The following is a 21441-nucleotide window of genomic DNA, read 5'->3' on the forward strand; positions in this document are numbered from 1 at the left end:
ATTTCTTATTGTTTTGTGGAGAAGATTAAACAGATTAGAGATGGGCTGTCTGCTTCCATGGTGCAAGAATGAATGAATTCTCCCCTGATTTTGTTCAGTGGTTCTGTATGTTGACCTTTCAGTCACTCCCTCTCTGAAGCTGCATAAGCCACAGGAATTAGTCCACTTGTGTCTATCTAAGGTTGTTGAGAGAGTAGTCTGAAGAGTCTAGATCAGGGGTGGGCAATAATTTTTGGTGGAGGGAGGCACTCCAAGATTTTAGTAAGTGGTCAAGGGCCGCACTTTTCTGTAGAGGGGGGTGCAAGATCTAGGTTGGAGGTTGCGTTCAGAATAGTGCATGGGGACTGGGGTGCAGGAGACAGTGTGGGGTCTGAGAGGGTGTTTGGGTGAAGGAGGGGTTGTGACCTGGGTCAGGGGATTGGGGTATAGGGTCAGGGCAGGAGTTTGGGTGCAGGAGAGGATTCTGGCCTGGTGGAGGGGTGTAGGAGGGGGTACAGGGTCTGGGAGAGAGTTGTTTCCTGGGGCAGAGGGTGCACAGAGTTTGAATGGTGATCTGGGGGAGGGAGTTGGGATGCAGGAGGGGATGGGGTGCCAGAGGCAGGCATTGGCTGGGAGTTTACCTAAGTGTCTCGCCCCAAGATATTTTTTGCTTAATATCTGTAGGGGTCCTTTTTTTCAACAATTTTTCTCCAGTGTTTTTTTGGGGCGGGAGGGAGAGGGAAAGTGTTTGGTATTTTTGGTTAAACCATCTGGCAGCCCTAGAATCAGCTGGAAAGGACTCTTCACAGGAATATGTGTTTGTAATAGAATGGCTTGCTTGTGGCCTGGAGAACTTGGGGCTAAGACAGCCCTGATTGCAAGATGAGCCTCACTGAAGAGGAATCGGGATTCCAATAGAAAAGGTATCAGAAAGCTCATACTAAGCTGCAGAAGTTCAGGAGAAATCTCTTTTAGCAGGGAGGCCCGAGAGTGACCCTGCACAAGGAGCAGGGCAGAGACTGCAAAGACCCATCTGAAAAAGCCTTTGGAGAGGGACAGCTTCCATACAGGAAGTAATGGGAAAGAGACAAACTTTCAGGGAGAGAGAAGACTATGCCCGACTGCAGTGGGTGAAGACTTCATGAGTATGTGTTTTGCTTAAAAAGACTTTGTCATAGATTAATAAGGGAGGGAGATTGAACTAGGCTTGGAGTTGGAGGGCCCCATTGTACATGATGACTAAATGAGATCCTTTATGGGGATTATTTGAATTACTTTTTTCAACTGTGAGTTTTTAAAAGGGTCCTGAAGAGATGGGACAGCCACAGAGGGGTAGGGCTGGGGCTGGGGCTGGGCCTGGAAAGCAACTTTGGGCCAACAAGGGTGTAAGTTTTCATGGTATTACATTGTATGTTCATGTGTGAACTTTAAATTTCTTCTTTACTGACTGCTGGTCTGCCTTGAGAGAATGTATCCTTTGTCATCACCAAATTGATGTAAGCTTAGTGCATTCTCACCATTGTTCTATACCATCTTGTGCAGCCTATAGAAGAGACGAGATTTGGGAAGCTGTGTAAAGCTGAAAATGTTATTGTGAAATCATTGTCAATTGTATCTATCGCTTGGGATAGATAGAATGCAGCCAGTATACTTATTTAGTCCAAAAGGCATGCAGAGAGCTTGCAGGATAGGAGTTGGAGGACTTGAATTTGAGGTGGTTAGAACTCAGAGCAGCCATTTAACCTGAGTATGTAGGCATAAATACTCCAATGAGTAGTGTGACCATATTTCTGTATGTGCAATTCGGGACACAAGGGGGGGGGGGCTGGTGGTGCTTGGGGCTTCAGCCCACAGTTCTGGGGACGGGGCATTGGCACTCAGGACTTCAGCCCTGCAGTGGTGGGGGGAGGACCAGGAAAGCTGCCAGTACTCAGGGCCCCCACAATGGAGGGGAGGAGGAGCCACCAATGCTTAGGGCTCCTGCCCCACAATAGAGGAAGGAGGAAATGGGATAAGGTGGGGGCCACCTAGGAACGGGGCTGAGCTCTGGGGCGGGGTCTGCCTGAGAATGAGGTTTTGGCCCTGCAACGGGTCCTCCTGGGAATGAGGCTTCAGACCCCCGGCGACGGTTATGTGGGAACTGGGCTCAGCCCTGTGGTGGGAGGCTGCCTGGAAACAGGGCTTCAGCCCTGTGGCATGGGTTGCCTGAGAACAGGGCTGAACCCCATGGCAGCAAAAGGGCTTCAGTCTGGTGGCGAGGTCTGCCTGGGAAAGGGGCTGCAGCCAGCAGTGGGGACACCAGAGAAAGGGGTTTCAGCCCTGGGAGGGAAGAGCCGATGGTCTGGACTTCAGTCCCATATTCTAGAAAGGCTGTCAGACTTTCCCCCTTCTTTAGGGTGCACAAGGAGAGAAGACACTATATCTGGTTACACTACACCTGGTTTCTTTCTGTGTTTTTCCCCTCTGTACTCTAACTCCAGACACCACATGCTTTACCACCAGCCGCTAATAGGAGGCTGCTGCAGCTGTGCTGACTGGGGTATTCAAGGACCAGCAGAGGGCATGCAAATACAGGCCATTTTTAAAAAAAAGTTGGGATGCTTGGAAGACGTCTTAAATATAGGGCAGTCCCGGTAAAAACAGGATGGATGGGCACCCTCCCAGTGAGCTAATACTTGTATCTGTTTCAGCTTCCTGATAAAATGCAAAACTATAATGTTATGAGGGTTATAAAAGAGCGTTGTTTGCCATACTCACAAAGTACAGAAGTGAAAACATGTTTTAGGATATTGCCCTGTCTGTCCATTGAGGGTTGTCCCTTATTGCACAGTAATGATCTTATTGCTATTTGTCCTGCTCTAATTTTAAGTATATTCCCTTGGTCATTATTCAATAGGTTAATGCATTTAACTGTCAGTAAATATTTGCTTTTAAAATTGTATCTCATTTACTCCTACTTAAACCCTTTCTATCATAATGGATGAATTCTCTATATTCTGGTGTTTACACTCTTTAAATATTTGTAGCTATTACTCAACTTTTAAAATCTTTCCTTTGAAGTTGGTCTCTCTCCTTCTCTAGCCATTCTTGCCATATTTCTGTTCACTCATTTTCTTCAATACATCCTGTGTTTAAAGTAAATGTGCCATATTGAACAGATATACAGGCAGTCCCCGGGTTACATGGATCCGACTTACATCGGATCCCTACTTACAGACGGGGTGAGGCAACCCCGCACTAGCTGCTTCCCCCCAGCAGACCAGGGAGACGCAAAGCTAGCGCCCCCCTCCTCCCACAACAGACCAGGGAGACGCGGAGCGGCTTTTCTCAGCAGACACCTCAGCTTGAGAATAAAGGACTGAGGGAAGTGAGGTGTGGGAGAATAAAACTGAGCTCTGGAGAAATGTTTGGCTAGAGTTTCCCCTACAATATGTACCAGTTCCAACTTACATACAAATTCAACTTAAGAACAAACCTACAGTCCCTATCTTGTACGTAACCTGGGAACTGCCTGTAAAGGTTGGATGCTATGTAATGCAAAGAGAGTGATATGCACAGTATTGGAATCAAGATGACCTATGTTCTATTTCCAGATCATCCACTGATTCACTCAGTGGCTTGGTCAAGTCAGTTTTGCCAATTCTGAAATGCAAGTAATATGCAACAATCTGGCAGGATGTTGAGAGGACTGATTTCATAGATTCTACAAATCTCTATGTGTTTACTATCATAACATTTCATAACCTTACTTCGTTTATTAATTAGGTAAAAATAGGTTAGTGCCCTCAGTCTATTATGTTTTTGAGTAGTAGTGCATACTTTTATGTGATCTGAAAATTTTACGGTAGTCTTTGTTTGATCTCCAATAATACTAATACAAAAAATGAGACTATTGGGTCTCATGTGGGAACAAAGAAGCAATAATATATTAGCAGTTTAGCAAACATTTAACTGTTCCAGTCTCACTTTAAAACCCTCCTGAAGAATCACTTTTAAAGTAGTGCCCCAAGAAGTGAGTCAACAATATACTTGCATGTTATATTTAAATATTTGTGTGTGCATGAATACAATATCTCTGAAAAAAAAAAACTGACTGCACTGTGGTACCTCTTTGCTCAGTAACTTGAATCTGATTGCTATAGCCCCCCTGTTCTTCCATCAGTCTCTCATCTCCATGGTTTTATTGCATCATAATCTGAAATTAGGTAGAAATTCTTAGAGATTGGGACCTTGGCTTCTAGTACTCATTTGGATGCTGTAAAATTATAATAGATTCCAAAGTAGAGCAAAAGAATATTTTCATTATCTGCACTGGTTTCTGCTAAAACTTCTCTGTCTGCTTGATTTTCAGGTGCTGATCTTGCCTTTCCAGCTTCAGTCCATGACAGTGTAATCTGCAGTAAAACATTTCAAATTCTTTACAAAAATGAGGAAGTCTCTGTGAATGATGTTATGATCTTCAAAATTAAAATGCTTTTAGATGAACGGAAGGTAATCTGGCATTCAAGTATATTTATTCATATACAGATGGAAACTCTCTAAACCGGGACTCCGGTTTGGCAACATCCATGGTCCAGCACACATTTTGCAGGACCAGAGAGTCCCAATGGAGGGCCAGCAGCAGGGAGCTCTGCAGGGCTGGCGGGGCAGTGGGTTGCCCACAGCAAGCCACAGGTAGAGCCACTATGTACACAGCAATAGGGCTGCCAAGCAGGGTCAGGAGCTCTGGCATGTTGCTTCCTGGTGAGGCCAGAAGGGCTGATGGGCTGGCAGCAGGTGGAGAGCCAGCTGGGATGCTGGCGACTGTGCCAGGGCTGGGTGAGGTTGGAGGTAGGGGGGTTTAAAATGACCTCCCCTTGTCTGGCAAAATCCCTCATCCAAGACTGATCAGATCCTGAAGGTGCTGGACCAGGAAGGTCCAACCTGTACTTCATAAACTTAAGGTATAATTTGCAAAATACTGAACATAATTGCCATATTTTTAACTCCTTTTCAGATTGAAGAATCCCTCAATGAAATGAATTTCTTGCTATCCTTAGATCTGCATTTCACAGACACAGATTATTCGTAAGTTTAAAAATAATACATATAATACATGCTTGTTAATCTTTCCATTTTAAACAAACAGCTAAAACTATCATATATATACAAAATATTGTTATTACACAAAATATTTATAAAATCTAAAATGTTTAGTTTATTTTAAATTAGCTATTCCTATATTAGAAATTTATTTGCTTGGGCAGAAAAATCTGGTAAATCTCTTGAAACTGCTTGTGGGTTTAGGAGAGAAGTCTTGTTTACCAATTTATCCTGCTGTACCCTTTTAGAGATGTAAATGGACAACAGTTTACCTAGTAAACATCGCCCTTACCGAGTGATGCTTACTCGTAACTGGCTAATCAGTCCCTAAGCTGGCTGGAGCAGCTTTTGCCTGCAGCATGCTGTGGGTGGGGGCCACTCCAGCCCGGCCAGGCTTACCGCAGTGTGCTGTGGCGTCAGGCAGTTACAGCCTGACTGGGCCCACTGCAGCATGCTGTGTTTGGGAGGCTGATCCTGAGTAAGTGGACCCACGGCAGCATGCCATGGGTGGGGAGGAGCAGGGTGCACTTCAGCCTGGCCAGATTCACCACGCTATGGGCCAGGAGTTGGCAGCCTTCGGGGCTGGGAGTCGGCAGCCAAGACCCATGGTTAATCATATACCGATAGAATTTTTGTAAGTTACATGGTTAATATTTCATGGAGGTTAGGTCCATAAAAGGCTATTAGCCAGGGGATAAAATGGTGTCCTTGGCCTCTATTTGTCAGAGGCTGGAGAGAGATGGCAGAAGACAAATCGCTTGATCGTGTCTTCGGTCCACCCTCTCTGGGGCACCTGGTGCTGGCCACTGTTGGCAGACAGGATACTGGGCTAGAAGAACCTTTGGTCTGACCCAGTACAGCCGTTCTTATGTGTGTGTGTAAATATATATTTTACATCCCTGTTCCGAGAAGTAATACAATACAGGCAGTCCCCGGGTTACGTACAAGATAGGGACTGTAGGTTTGTTCTTAAGTTGAAACTGTATGTAAGTCGGAACTGGCGTCAGCCGCTGCTGAAACTGATCAGTTTCAACCACGGCTGAATCTGGACGCCAGTTCTGACTTACATACAGATTCAACTTAAGAAACCCAGGCGTCCCCAAGTCAGCTGCTGCTGAAACTGATCAGCGGCTGATTCCAGGAAGCCTGGGGCAGAGCAACTCTGCCTCGGGCTTCCTGTAGTCAGCCGCTGGTCAGTTTCAGCAGCGGCTGACTTGGGGACGCCTGGGGCAGAGCAGCTGGGGTGCTGCTGGGTTGCTCCAGTAGCGCGGAGGAGCCGCGCTACTGGAGCAACCCAGCAGCACCCCAGCTGCTCTGCCTCAGGCTTCCTGATTCAGCCGCTGCTGAAACTGACCAGCAGCGGCTGAATCAGGACACCTGGGGCAGAGCAGCTGGGGTGCTGCCCGGTTGGTCCGGAGTGGTGCTGCGGGACCAACCCGGCAGCCCCCAGCTGCTCTACCCCAGGGGTAGGCAAGAAAAGCCTGGTCTGCTGGGGGGGACACTAGCTGCACCTTCCCCCCCCCCCCAGCAGACCAGGGAGACGGGGGTGGCGGGACGCCCAAGTCCTCCACGGCTTTGCTCCGTCTCCCTGGTCTGCTGACCTGGGAGACGCGGAGCAAAGCCGCTGAGCACGCGGGCAGCGGGACAGTCCAGGCGCGCCGCGCTGTCCCACTGCTGGCATGCTCCGAGGCTTTGCTCCCCATCTCCCTGGTCTGCTGGTCAGACCAGGGAGACGGGGAGCAAAGCCTTGGAGCACGCCTGCAGCGGGACAGTCCCGGCGCGCTTGAGTTGTCCCCCTGCGGGCGTGCTCCGCGGCTTTGCTGCCTGTCTCCCTGGTCTGCAGGGAGCTGGGGAGCAAAGCCTTGGAGCACGCGCCTGGGCTGTCCCGCCGCCAGCTTCCCCCGAGGCTTTGCAAAGCCGCAGAGAGGCTGGGGCTGCGGGGCAAAGCCTCGGGGGAAAGCCTCGGGGGAAGCCGGCCCCTCCGCGGCTTTGCAAAGCCTCAGAGGAAGCCGGCGGCCGGGACAGCCCAGGCACGCCTGGGCTGCCCTGCAGCCCCAGCCCCTCCGCGGCTTTGCTCCGCGTCTTCCTGGTCTGCAGACCAGGGAGACGCGGAGCAGCTTTTCTCTCCCCAGAGTACACGGGCGGCGGGACCGCGAGGTCCCGCAGTCCATGTCCTCCAGGGCGAGAAAAGCCCCGTTCGTAACTGCGGATCCGACATCATTCGGATCCGCGTAAGTCGGGGACTGCCTGTACTATATAGCATAGTAAAACAATGCTATATATAATATATTAAAGTTATTGAAGACCAATATTGCTATGGCCTTGTGTTGTTTAAATAATGGATTGCTATTTATGTATTTGGGATTTTATTATTGAATGACTTAAAACATTGTTCCAGTAATTACATTTTTTTTTAAAGGCCAGATGACCTGAGCACACTGCAACTAATTAGTAGCCGAACTTTAAAGTTGCACTTTAACTTACACCAAGGCCTTCATCACTACGTCAATGTTATGTTTGATTACTTCCACCTCTCTGTCATATCTGTTACAGTCCATGCTTCTTTGGTTGCTCTACACCAGCCACTGATAAGGTAAAATCCTATTAATAAGATGTGATTAATGTATTAGGTTTTTAATTATTGTAACTTGAGAGTTTGGTGAAATGGATGTAAAATATAAAGTTTATGTGCATCATATATTGTGCTTTATGATGTTTTTTAATTAGAATTTGCTTTGGGGATTTTTTTTGTTCTAATTAGTACTAAAATAAAAGGAGTGCAGATGATAAAACACACATAACTGCAATAATTAAACACATCTAAGAGGAAACAAGTAGAGAGCAAGCAAATATCGTCCTCTGCTAATGTTCATACAATTTGTAGTTAGAGTGAGGTGATCTTGATTCATTTTATTTGTCCATGCATTGAGCTGATTCTCAGTGACTTGACACAGAACTCTTTTCTGATGCATACACTTTGTACTCCAGAATTTGCTTTCATCTATGTAATATGAACATGGCATAAACAATATACTAGTGTCTTTTTGAGTGTAGAGACAGTCTGAAAAAGGAGCTGAGTTGTGAACTTTCATTGATTAAATAGATTAACTCTGAAGCATAGTGATGACACTATCCACATCAGCTTTAACTATTACATAGATTATCAAAAAATATGCAAGAAAGAAAAGGGATAACCCTGTTATAAGCTTGATCATTGTCTACACTGTGTTATATTCTGATACTTCATTTTGTCCTGAGTGGCGGAGATTGGTTTGTAGTAGGGATGTATGTGGGTAGTTGTGTACTCGACTACTTGATAAGGCTAAGCTTATTGGGTAGTTGAGTTGAGTACTTAACTACTTGCTTCCTCTCTTTGCTGCCGCTGTGCCTTTTATCAGCAGCCCCAGGTGCCGTGAACAGAGGCTGCTCTGGCAACAACCCCTGTTCGCAGCAGCTCCGGCTGGCTGTGGGCAAAGGCTGCTGCCAAAGACAACTCTGTTCACAGTGGCTGGGGCTGGCTGCAGACGGGCTTCTGCCAGAGAAGCCTCTGCCTGTGGCCAGCCCAGGCTGCCACGAACAGGGGCTGCTGTAAATAGCAGTGTAGACAGTGAAACACTGCTTATGTTAGTAAAGACACACCAGAACTCTGAGTATGTACCCTACATGGCTCTCTGCGTACTCAAGCAGTGCCTCTCTTATCTACACATCAAAACTAAGTGTGGTGTTTGGAAAAACAAACAACATTACACTGTAATATTATTGATTTTGTAACTTAAACACAGATTTTTCTTTAAAGTATCTTTTTTGCTTTCCTCCTAAGTCTTCAAATACTTCATGCCAGCTCTTTCTCTTTTTCCGAACTTTTCCTCATGAGTGTCAAGATAGAAAGTACATGGGTAAATGTCAATCTGCAAAACGATATTACAGGAAGATGAATTTTTTATTTAATCAGTGGTGCACAGATTTCATGTATGCTAGTAAAATTGTTTTTGTTTGTATGTATGAGTTTTCAGAGTATCAGGATAATATTCCTTCATAGCACATTTATACTGTACTGGCAAAAAAAAAAAAATTGCTGGTGTGCTGTATGTGCAAATTTTTCCTCCCAATTTTGGCTCTTACAGTGGTGAGTGAATGGAGCGATTTAACTTTATATCTCAACCCAAAGTAATGTGAAAAGAGGCACTAAAACAAAGTAGCAATTTTCATGTTGCTTCAGTCATCATTAAAGTAAAATATTACCATTTCACCCAGAAATATTTTTAAATACTTTTAAAATGTTGATTACTCCAGGTGTACTTTTTAATACTTTGCATGACATTTTAAATAAACAAGCTTTACAAATATAAGACAGTACTCAAAACCAGTAATTACCTGCACATTTTGATTCTCCCTGATTTCAATTACAAATACAAATGTTTTGTGTTAATTATTCAGTTCACTTTGTATTTATAATAAAGTGGATATTCTTCTATATTTTTAAATGATTCTGTCAGCTTTCCTCGTCCAGTGAAGAATACTTGGTTAAACAGGAATGCACCAGCACAGAATAGGGACACTGTGATTCCTACTCTTGAAAGTGTGGTCTTCGGCAATAACTACACAAAGCAATTATCAGCAGATGTAAGAATATAATCAATTGACTATTTTATTTATCATATTTTTTACTTTTATTGAATAATAATTATTTTTTAAGTACAGGTAATCCCCGGGTTATGTCAATCTGACTTACGTCGGACCCCTAGTTACGAACGGGAGGGAGGGGGCGCAGCTAGTGCGGGGTGCCTCCCCCACTGTCACTACCTCCGGCGGCGCGGGGGGTGCTTCCCCCCAGCAGACCAGGGATACACGGAGCGGCTTTTGTCGCTGCGGAGGACGCGGGCGGCGGGACCACGGCGCGTTTCGGCGGTCCCGCCGCCCGCGTCCTCCGTGGCGAGTCCCCAGCAGCTTGTCAGGTGGACTGCTTAAAGGTTCGGGGGCAGCCCACCATGCAGAATGTCCCAGAGGCATGGTTCAATGCTTTTTATGGAGAGTTTTGAAATGATGGAGTTTTGTTCTGAATAGTAACAAAATGTTTGAGAGCCCCTGTTGTTTAACCTTACTAAATAAATAAATACAATTAAAATGAAATAATCAAAAGATTGGCTAACAAATCTGAAACCTCCTCCAGTAAAATTGCTTTTTAGCAGAAAGCTGGTTCATCCACTTTTTCAAGTAATTCCTGTACGAGAGAGCACATACTTAGAAAAAATATAAATGAATAAAATAACCGCGTTTTCCTTGTGCTTTTACCTCAGTACCTAATATGCTGTCAAAATCACAGAATCCATGCATAAGTATCTCTGCATGAAAACACACAAGAGAAATGGGCTTTCATTTTTGCATTAAAGTCATGTACATAGTTAATATAATCCTATATAAATTACTTTGCATCATCTCTTTACATTTGATGGATCCCTTTAAAAAAAACAGGAAAGAAAGGAAAAAAACTACTGGCAATTTGACACCTCTTTATAGTTGGAGTTTGAAGGTGACAGTGGGGGAGGCACCCCGCACTAGCTGCTTTCCCCCAGCAGACCAGGGAGACGCAAACCTAGCGCCTCCCCCTCCCCCCCAGCAGACCAGGGAGACGTGGAGCGGCTTTTCTCAGCAGACACCTCAGCTTGAGAATAAAGGACTGAGGGAAGTGAGGTGTTGGAGAATAAAACTGAGCTCTGAGAAATGTTTGGCTAGAGTTTCCCCTACAATATGTACCAGTTCCGACTTACATACAAATTCAACTTAAGAACAAACCTACAGTCCCTATCTTGTACGTAACCCGAGGACTGCCTGTAATGGTAATGAAGGAAAAATTTCATGAAATGCACTTTACTATGCCTAATGACATGACATAAAGGGAAGAATTTTATCAAAAGTTGTGATGTATTTTTCATGCTCCCTTTTTTGGAAATCTTAAAATATTTAGGGTGTGGTGTTGTGGGTGTGGTATGTGTTTTTTTTTAGATTGCACTTCAGTGGAAATTGTAGACCCATGAACAAGTTTGTTTGAGATAAGTTTGAGATGGAGGATGATGGATAGAAAATAAGTTTTATTTATTCTACTAACTCAATTTCATTGAATGCCATTAATATGTGTATTAATCCTTTTTTAGGGTTGCAGTTTTGTGATTGCAGAATCCTTCCTGAATCACGCCCACAATCTCCACTATACACTTTGTGCCACTTTGCTGCTGGCTTTTAAAGGGTTACACAGCTATTTCATCATGGTAGCAAAAGAGCTTCCCTCCTGTCACCGAATAGAACTGGGTATGCTGAACATAATAAAATAAATCACTTTAATTTTCTATAATAAAATATTTTTCTATCTTCTTGCTGTGTTCCTTAGGCATTTTTCTTCTCCTTTCTTCTAGATTGAAATATAATTAATCTTATACCTTGTACCTATTGTGCATCTTCTGTTTTACTACTGGAGTTGAAATGAGACTTTTAGTAATGATCAAAAAATAATGAAAAACACTGCCATCAGGTTAATAATATTGACAGACTGACTTTACATTACGGTATCTTCCATTATTTACTTGTAACTTTTTCAAATCCATACATTAGTGCTAACATAAGAACAGGTTCCTCTAGCCCACTATGCTGTCTTCTGACAGGGTTCAGTGCCAGATGCCCTGGAAGGAGTGAACAGAACAGGGAATCATCAAGTAATCCCTCTCCTGTCACCCATTCCCAGCCTCTGATAGAGGCTAGAGACACCATTCCTACCCATCCTGGCTAATAGCCATTGATGGACCCAACCTCCATGAATCTTTTGAAGCAAAATACCCCATTCTAAATATTGTGTAATGCCTATGTGCATATGATAAGAAAACATGCTTGTGTATATAAATAAATTTAAAGTTTGATTCTAAGAAATTCTGGAAGTTTTGGTTTGAAAGCAACATCATGGGAATATATGGAGGGGAAAAAAGCTAAAGAAGAAAAGATTTCTAAGACAACTTTTTATTTTTTTTTAAGTCTGGATGCTCTTAAATTGACATAACATTAATTATCTGAGTCTTTGGAAACACAGATTACATTAAGGATTAAATCTGTGTAACAGAGCAGACACTAAGATTAAGCTTAGTTTTGAGAGCAGCCACTTTCTCCTCATGATTAAACTTGAATAATTAGAGAACATATTCCTAATATAAGAGAGAATGCACGGAACTTGATACATTTTATTGACTTTGAAGAAACTCTGGCTAGAGTTTGAATCAGCTACCATTAACAGATGGAGCTATACAAATATTGATTAAAATATAGTTCTAATAATAAACCTTCTACAAGTCCTTCTACAATAAGAATTTACTTTAGTATAGCATTGTCCCATTGGGCTGTGAAAAATCCATACTCCTGAGAGACCTAGCTATACTGACGTAACTCCAGATAGACAGAGCTAAGTCTAGCTCTTGGGGAGGGAGATAACCTATAAGAATAGAAAATCTCTTCCCGTCACTATAGCAATATCTATGCTATAGTATTTTAAATATAGGTGTATTCTAATATTCATGATTAGTACTAAGTTAATGTCTCTTGAGTTATGGATCCAAAAAGATGTCATGGGGTAAAGGGATAACATATTGGCATTCTCAAGGACAACTAGTATTTACATCAAACATGTTTGTGTTGAACATCAGTTTTTTTGGCTTTAAAAATAAAGTGGGTGGAAGGGAATTTTGGAATCTGAATGTGATATGGTTTACCATTTTTACTTCTGTTAATTAGCTTTGTCTTTTAATATTATAAGTTGAGTAATCCGTAGCAATTTATCATGCAGGTCTTGAGACATGAAAACTGTTGGCAAAAATTAAAGAAAATAAATTATGAATATAAGGAATACCCTATAAATGCAGGAGAACCTCAGAGTCATGAACACCAGAGTTACAAACCGACCAGTTAACCCCACACCTCATTTGGAAGCAAAAGTATACAGTCAGGCAGCAGCAGAGACAAAAGAGGAAAAAAAGCCCCCAAATACTTGAGTTAAATGTAAACTAATTACAGGTTGAACATTTGTAATCTGGGATTTCCTGGTCCGGCAACATCTGTCATCCAGCAGTATCACGGAGGTTACAGGGATGGAGAGTCCCAGTGGAGGGCTGTGAGGCTGGGCTCTCCCTGCATCTGGGCTTCCCATTTCCCCACAGGTGGGCTGCCTGGCATGCTGCAGCTGGGCAGCCAGGCACAACCCAGCAAGGCTTCCAGGCAGGGCCAGAAGCCCAGTGTGCCACAGCAGGGCTGCCCGGTAGGGCCAGAATTTGATGCGCCATAGCAAGGCTGCCTGGACGGGTCAGGAGCCTGGCATTCTGTATGGGGACTGACCAGCAGGGCCAGGAGTGCACCAAGACTGCCTAGAGGAGCCCAGAGCTTGGCATGCCATAGCAGGGCTGCCTGGCAGGACCAGGAGCACAACGGGGCTGCCGAAAGGGGCCAGGAGCTTGGCGTGCAGAGAGCTGGGCTGCAGCTGGGTTACCTGGCATAGCAGGGAAGGAGGTGGGGGGACCAGCAGGCAACAAGGCTGATGGCAAGGGGAAGTCAGCCAGGAGGCCAGCGGCTGGTCCAGGCCTGGCTGGGAACCGGTAGCAGGGAACCAGATATGACCTCCCCTGGTCCAGCAAAATCCCTCATCTGGGACTGGTCAGGTTCCGAGGGTGCTGGACCAGGGAGGTCCAACCTGTAATAAAAAAAGAGGGGGGAGCATTTTTTCTTCTGCGTAGTAAAGTTTTCAAGCTGTACTAATTCAATGGTCAGTTATATATTTGAAAAGAACCATCAAATTTTGTTAGTGTTATAACCATTTAAGAATTATAAAAATCTCTGTTCTTGACTCTGAGGTTCTACTATAATTTATTTGATAGTGTCTTTTTTCTCCATAAAAAATTATGCTAATTAAAGTGCCATTTACACTAGAAACTAGGCTTTCTATTAATCAATAACAGGATTATAGTCACAAGTGCTTATAGTCACAAGTGGCTATATTGTGTGCCAATTACTTGGATCCTCTTCTGGCAGGGAACATCTTTTTTTGTCAATTACTTAGCTTTTATCAAGGAAACACCTTAAGTGCCAGATGGTATCTTTGTTTTACTCTTACTGAAAAGATATGCTTAGAATATAAACTTAATTGAATACTCCAGATTGAACTTCTGAATCAATCACTGCTTTTCCTTCAATTTCCTGAACACATTTTATAAAATAAAAAAATATATTATAAAATAGAAACCAGCATCTGAATAATATAGCTCTAAGTATCCAAAGCCCATTGAAGTCAGTGGAAAGGTTCCCATAGTCTTAAGTGAGTAGGGAATCATACTTACTTTCAGAATCTTAATTTACCATGAGATATTGCAAGTCAGAACAGAAATAATCAAAATAATATATTTACTGCTTTGAAAATTAGGACTCATCTTCTATACATGTTATACATTTATTGATGTCATTTTCTGTATTTTTTTTCAGTGTTTGAAGTTTAGTGTGCTGACATCTTTTTTTCTTATCTGATTTTTTTTGTTTATTTTATATTTCATATACCTTGATTTGGACTGTTTATATGATAACAGTGATTAAAGCTGTTTATACAGATACTAACATTGCTAATATTATTCACTTTGCTTCTGAAAAATAACTAATATGGATAGCTAAGAACAAGGACAGCTTTTATTAAAATCTAGCAATTATCAAAGACAATTGTACTTCTGTAAATATCCAAAAACCAAACAACAAAAAAACCCAAACGTGGCAGATTAGATTTTCACATTCTATAATACATGTTTTATTTTTGTCTTCTGTTATTACTCTTTATCTTGAATTTTTACATGGTAAAGTATATTTTATATCTCAGATTTAAATGGGCTTTTTTTGGGGAAAGTCCAAAATCCTTTTTTAAATCTCATAAAAACTATCGCTATCCTTCATGTTAAATATAATGTCTTTATCTTGCTTTAATTTTGTTTATTTTGTTTACTTAATTCTATGATGTACATTTTTATTCATTTAAAAATTTTGATCTATATTTTAAACATAAATTGAATTTGCAACAGCATGTGCAAAAAATTGTTGGACTTGATAAATAACCTTAATTGTGAGCAGCTGATCAATGTTCATTTTAAGAAAACCAAACATTAGAAAATTTCAAAAATAGCTTTGATGTACATCATGAGTAACACCTAATCTAGAAACTTTACTAAAATTTTATGCTTTAATGTTCTGATCTAATTGCACTAATTTCTAGGTTAGCAATAAACTTTCTTACTAACTTTAAGGCAAATAAGCACAGATTGAAAAAAGGAGTGTAGTAACTAGTCATGTGTGTGCAATCCTTATAACTAGCCCAGGCCAGCATGCAGGTCCTTTATGAACGCCTTCTCAGAAGAAAATATCCACGAACCCAGAGAGACGCCTATCTAGGTATGTTTTTAAAGCAGATGATATAAACCATTAGATTTTTATTATTAGTCCAGAGTATTTTTGTTTCAGGTTTAAGCAGGAGCAACACCAAAAAAAACCAAAAAAAACACCTAAAAGGACTTTGTATCAGGGCTGAATGTGTGGCACTTGAGTGAAAATAGTGGCTGGGCTAAATCTAGCACTCTATATCAATGGAATGAGCTACCTCTAAAGATATACTATTGAGTTTCTTTCTGCTTAATTTAACAGAAGTGATTGAATAGTTAAATGGATTCATCTGATTTGAAATCAAGTAACTGACAAAACAAGAATTCCAGTTAGCTTCATTAATTGGTACCTCTTTCTAAATGGTAAAGATGAAGGTATTTTCTTCCTGGGGAGTCTTCCATGTCTCTGCTGAAGTACCCAGACTTGGCTTATTTCTAAACCAACCAGTTCTCAAGTCTTCAATTGCAAATGTCTTTTTCTAAATGTCAGCATTGTTCCATAATTGATCAGGGGAGGCTGACATTGTAGTGATCTCTACCTCAGAGATTTAGTGGAAAGGGGGTAGGGGAGAAGCTGGTCCACCAATCAATTGCAGGAATTTTGCATGACAGTGCAGAGACTTTTAGTAGGCCTAAAAGTTCGGCAAATACGGATATGACAGTGTTTAGACTGGAATTTTGTACTGCTTTTTAACCAACAAACCTGCAAAATCATATCAAATCATTGCGGGATGAACAAATATTTTACCTTATAAGGTGGTCTGATTTGAAAGTTGGTTATATTCAAGAATAGTAGCACAATTGCAGTTTCATCTTTCAATTTGTTCTTCAAAGTATTATAATTGGAGGTGAAAATCAATTTGGGGTTGCTGTTGACACACATGGTAACCCTTCAGCGTGATGATGGTTGAATAAGCCATGTCATCGTTTTATCAAGTAACTGAATGTGCGTGGTCATACAAACAATTGAAAATGATCTCAAATAACAAATTTTCATTTAAGTTTTGAGAAGAGGATAATTATCTTTATCAGCTATTTAGGTTATAGGAGTGTAATTTAATTGTTTTTGCTGTTTTTGCTAGTATTGACAAATTGCATTACTACAAATTGAAAGTTTGATTTCTCAGAATGAAATAGGCTTTTGATTATGTAGATTATTGCTCATTTGTTGTTATTTTGAAACTTTTTTTAAAATAGGTATGATAGTTAAAATTAAATACATTTTACTAAAAATACTTTAAGAAATCTATTAATATAAATTAAGTAAATATTTCTGTCATTCTGTAAATGTGTAAATATAAAGTATATCCATGAGGTTTTGTGTTGACTCACATGTGTCCATGAGATGTATTTCCTCGCTTGCCATGGTCTTATGTGATATTGCAATGTTTCAAAAATGGAATTAACCATATAAAACACAATAAATAATTTAGGGGTATATTCTGCCATCCTTAATCATGCAGCCTGAGGTAAGATGGCAGAATGTTCCCTAAATTAGTGTTTGTATACAGATTTGTTTAGAGGAGTTATCTGGTACAGGTTGAACCTTTCTAGTCTGGAATTCTCTGGTCCAGCAACGTGTGTGGTCCAGCATTGTTTTAGTTAATCAGATGTCCCCTTTGGGTGTGGCCAAGTTTTCCATGGTCCCATAACGTTTCTTTACAGCCACCACTCCTGGCTCTGTGTTCTTTGCTGTTATTTAGCTCTAAATTGCGCCCTAAATGTCTTTGAACAGTCCAGTAAGCAGTGGAAGTGTTGGTTATGTTGCTAGATAATATTGACCTCCTGTGGTTCGGCAAATTCTCTTGTTTGGCACCCGTCAGGTCTTCAGGATGCAGTACTAGAGAGGTTCAGCCTATGTTCCATTTTTTGAAATACCTACAATATCATGAAAATCAAGGACAGTTGAAGAAATAATTTATCTCCTGGCAATATAAATGAGTGAGACTATTGAGTGTTCATGATGTGAGGCTTGTCCATAAGTCTTTGAAGGATTTGGGCTTTACTCTGCATACAGTTCTGTTAATTTCAACACTAAATTCATTCTTACAAGATATTTTATTATCTAATCTCAAACTGTCTTCATGTACAATTTCACAATATCGACAACTTGAAATGATAAAGAGTACTTATTTTTTAACAAATATGTATTCCCTGAATAATTTGAACTAAGGTTAAAAAAAAGTGATAACTTTGGCAGCCTGGCCAGTATATTTGAGATATTTCATAAGAGAGAACTCTTCTTTAAAAATAGATTCTTTTTGAGTACGAGAGAGAGGTACAGTTGTTTCGTAAGTGTTCCTGGCATTTAATTGCTACCTTTCTTTTTATAAAGATTGTGCCCCATTCTCAATCCTGCATATGATCAGATTCTACTACCATGCTCAAAACTCTTCCAAAAAAATTCTGCCATTCCAAATATAGAGAGAAAATATTTCTAATTTATAGATAAGTCAGAGCTGCAAAATTTCTGATAAGTTTGGTTGGCAGGTATTTAAAAGAATAGTTTCAAGAATAAGAAATTGAAAAGCTCATGAGCCTCTTTTCTAATTAGAGTTAGACACTTGAGTCATTTAGATGCTTTAGAAATTTGTATGCAAAATATTAATTTTTATTCTATCAAGTATACAAATTTATATAAAATACATGTACATTAGCTATACCACAAAATATAAATGCCTTATTTACATACAAAAGAGTTGATACTTCTTAACAAATTTTATTTTTTTTATTCTGAAATTCTCTATTGATATAAAAGCATTTTAATCCAGCAGTTTTCTTTGATTGGGAAAAAAAAATGAACAATTTATCAAGTCCTAAAAATGAATGTTTATAACTGTGGAATGGTTCCAGAAAACAGTTACATATGTGTGTATTATGCATTCCACTGACTTCAACAGGACTATATATATGTTTAGTTTTTCACATATGGGTTGAGGCGTATATATTACTGGAACAAAGAATGTACATCATATAAATCAACACTTAGGCCCTGATCCTGAAGTCCAATCCATGAGGATGAGCCCTATAGAAGTGAGTGAGACTGTGCAAGGGTACAGACACACTGATCTAATTGCATCATCATCATGACCTTAGTCTTGATTTCAGTCATGAACTTCAAATCACTAAAATACAAATGTCAGTTCCTTTTATTATGCTGTGTTCCTTTAAAGGGACATCTTCTATTTTAAAAAAAATCACACATCTATATGAAAGTGTTATCGATAACATCTAAGGTTACTATGATTAAAGGAATGTTCTAACCTTTATCAGTAGGTTTTCTTTATGCATTTGTCAACATAGTATGTGTGTGTCCCTGTTGCTCAGTTTTTTCAGTTACTCATTTCCCATGGTTCTTATAAATATTTCAAATAGCTACCGGAGAGATTAAAAAAAGTAGGCAAACTAAAATTAAATTAAACAATAACATACTAGCTTTCAAGTTGAGGTTGGCTTTTAAATGACATCATGCTTTCTTTGAGTCTTTTTTTTGATAAATTACTTTATGAGGGAAGTTGATTTGCTTTATAAGTTGGAAAGTATTAGTCTAAATTTGGTAAAATATAATTTCATGCATATGCATCCTAATCTTTTCAGAGAACATAGATGTAGAAGCTCGCCTTACAGAACTGTGTGAAGAAGTAAAGGTACTTTTTGTCTTCTATTCATAATAAATATAAAATAAGTTAAAAGCAAAATATTTTTCTGTCAGTATTTCATAGATTGCTGCAGAGAACATTTCTGGTTTTAGTAATAATTTCCTATGTTGTTTGTTGTTCATTCCAAGAGATGGTGTATCACGCTTATGGACTGTGGCAATTTGAGTGACATAATTACTAGTGATGTTTGAAATGCAAAGACTACTGAGTCAATTTTAATTTTGGTACTATTTCTCCTCCAGTTGGACAGTCTGTTGCTAATCTCTACCTACTCTTCTTTAAATTTGACTTTCTTCTAACTGTTCTCTTTCTAACCCTTCTCTGCCTAGAATCTGAGAAATAATAATAAAAAAAATTTGCTTTCAACAGACTTTTCTTCTATTTTACCTCATCGCCAGGTTCTGATATCTTACTTTTGCTACTCCATAACCTATGATTTATATCCCAATTTCCCTTATTACTACTTTCAAATCAACTTCCCTTATTTTATTAACCCAAAACACAATTTCAGTATGCCTTTGTATTCCATTTTCTATCTGTAAACCTTTTCCTCTTCTACTTTATTGCCAAAATCCTTGGACATAAATGTCTACTTTCTCTGCTTAGTTTTCCTTCACAATTCTCTCCTTAGAATTTATCCAGTTATATGCTCTCTTCATTCCATAAAAACTGACCTGAGCTAGGTTACTATTTACTCTGAGCAAAGGTTAAATCAGGAATTCACAAATATTTTCATAGCGTAGTCCTCCTTTTTTGTAATTCAGGAATATGCAGTCCATTCTCCCTTTCATTCTCAATAGCATAATATTGCTGAGGCAATTATGTGCAGCAGTATACCTTGGGTAAGAGCAACATGTCCCTCTGTTGGTCCGATGGAGCAGGCAGCAGGTTGGGCTGCTTGGGGTTTGTCCGGGTGGGGCAGGCTCTTGTGGTGCGTAAGAGGCCAGCGCCTCTTCCCCTTCCCCCACAGCAGGTTGGGCTGTGCCATGCCCAGCAGCAGTGAGAGGATGCCACACAGGGACTGAGGACCCTGTACACGCAGGAGGCAAGTGGGGTCCTGGGGTCTTTTGGGGCTTTGCACCCACGGGGACTCAGTCAGGGGGAGGGGCTGAGCAGCGGCTCGGCTCCCAGCCGTGCAATGGACTGGACCTCTGTGAGACACCAGCATCACCTGGACACCATAGCATCACCTACCTACCCACCCCCACCTTGCTGCGCCGCGTCCAGCTTCCCTGCCCCTTGCTCCTCCATTTCCTTGAACCACCCTCCCGAACCACCATGACCCCAGCCCTATTCCCAGGCACTCCTTGCCCCCATCTCCCTGCCCCTGGCTAGTCTGCTTCTACGCCCTCCCTCCTGGACAGACTCTTCACCCTCCTCCCTGGCTAGATACCATGCCTCCAGCCTGCTCTTGCACCCTACCTCCCACCCAGACCTTGCACCCTCACCCCTTTCTGCACCCCACCTCCCTCCTAGATCCTGCATCCCATCCCTATCCCACTCACTGGCAGCCCTGTCCTGTGCACTGAACACCTCATTTGTGTCCTCGCCCCAGATCCTAAGGAGATCCATAAAATCCACTAGCTCAGGAACCCCAGAAAAATAGATCTGGCCTATGGGAAGTCCTGAACCTCAGTCCTCCCTGTCCTTTCTCTTCTCTTCACCCCGTGGGGTTGGAATACTAGAGGAGTGAGGTCTCAGTTGGGAGCCACATCAGTGAGGGTTGGGGGTTTTTTGGAGGAGTTTTTTTGCTTCTCGTTTGTGTGGTCCCCAACTGGTTTTTCTTTGGGTCTGTGGCCCCTGACACAAAAATGGTTCCCCATGTCTGCCATAAATAAAGAAAAGATTGAAACCTTTTGTGTTGGACATTAGTTAATATTTTTCTTTATTTAAAATGAAGTTTGAAAAACTAACATGAGAAAGTTAAAGCGCTTAAGCTATGTAATAATTTAAATTAAACCAGTCTCCCTAGCTGCAGCACTAGCAAAATGTCTCGGTGTAATTATGTAATTAATGGTGAGTTACCATTAGCAACTGGTGGCCGGCAGAAAGGTTTACATTGAGCCAGATGGTCTGTGGGCCAAAAAGTTTGAGAACCACTGACTTAGAGGTTTCATCTCTGTTCCCAACCTCACCTAGATGATTATTACATCTCTGACCTTTGTCCTTTCTCCAGTCTTATGTCTCCAGATACTCCTAAGATATCTCTTCTTGATTTGTCCCAGTGTGAAGTTAAACTCCTCTTTTCCAAAATGGAACTTTTTAATCTTTTCGTCCGCTTT

The 21441-nt window shown here is 41.3% G+C and overlaps 1 protein-coding gene across 10 annotated transcripts in view; it reads left to right on the top strand.

Moving 5' to 3' along the window:
• FAM135A (family with sequence similarity 135 member A) overlaps positions 1-21441 on the top strand; it is a 151283-nt gene that overhangs the window by 50866 nt on the left and 78976 nt on the right. For 8 of the 10 annotated variants that reach the window (XM_025186756.2, XM_006127228.4, XM_014575568.3 and 5 more), the window contains 7 exons: positions 4331-4470; positions 4976-5046; positions 7481-7654; positions 9558-9684; positions 11214-11367; positions 15436-15513; positions 19098-19147. In XM_025186756.2, the coding sequence (XP_025042541.1) occupies positions 4331-4470; positions 4976-5046; positions 7481-7654; positions 9558-9684; positions 11214-11367; positions 15436-15513; positions 19098-19147 (794 nt within the window). Of the gene's footprint in view, positions 1-993; positions 1125-4330; positions 4471-4975; positions 5047-7480; positions 7655-9557; positions 9685-11213; positions 11368-15435; positions 15514-19097; positions 19148-21441 lie in introns of those variants that run through there. The other 2 variants (XM_075923711.1, XM_025186759.2) reach the window with 2 other exon arrangements.

This window comes from Pelodiscus sinensis, chromosome 3 (assembly GCF_049634645.1).
Source record: "Pelodiscus sinensis isolate JC-2024 chromosome 3, ASM4963464v1, whole genome shotgun sequence".
Classification (NCBI taxonomy): Eukaryota; Metazoa; Chordata; order Testudines; family Trionychidae; genus Pelodiscus; species Pelodiscus sinensis.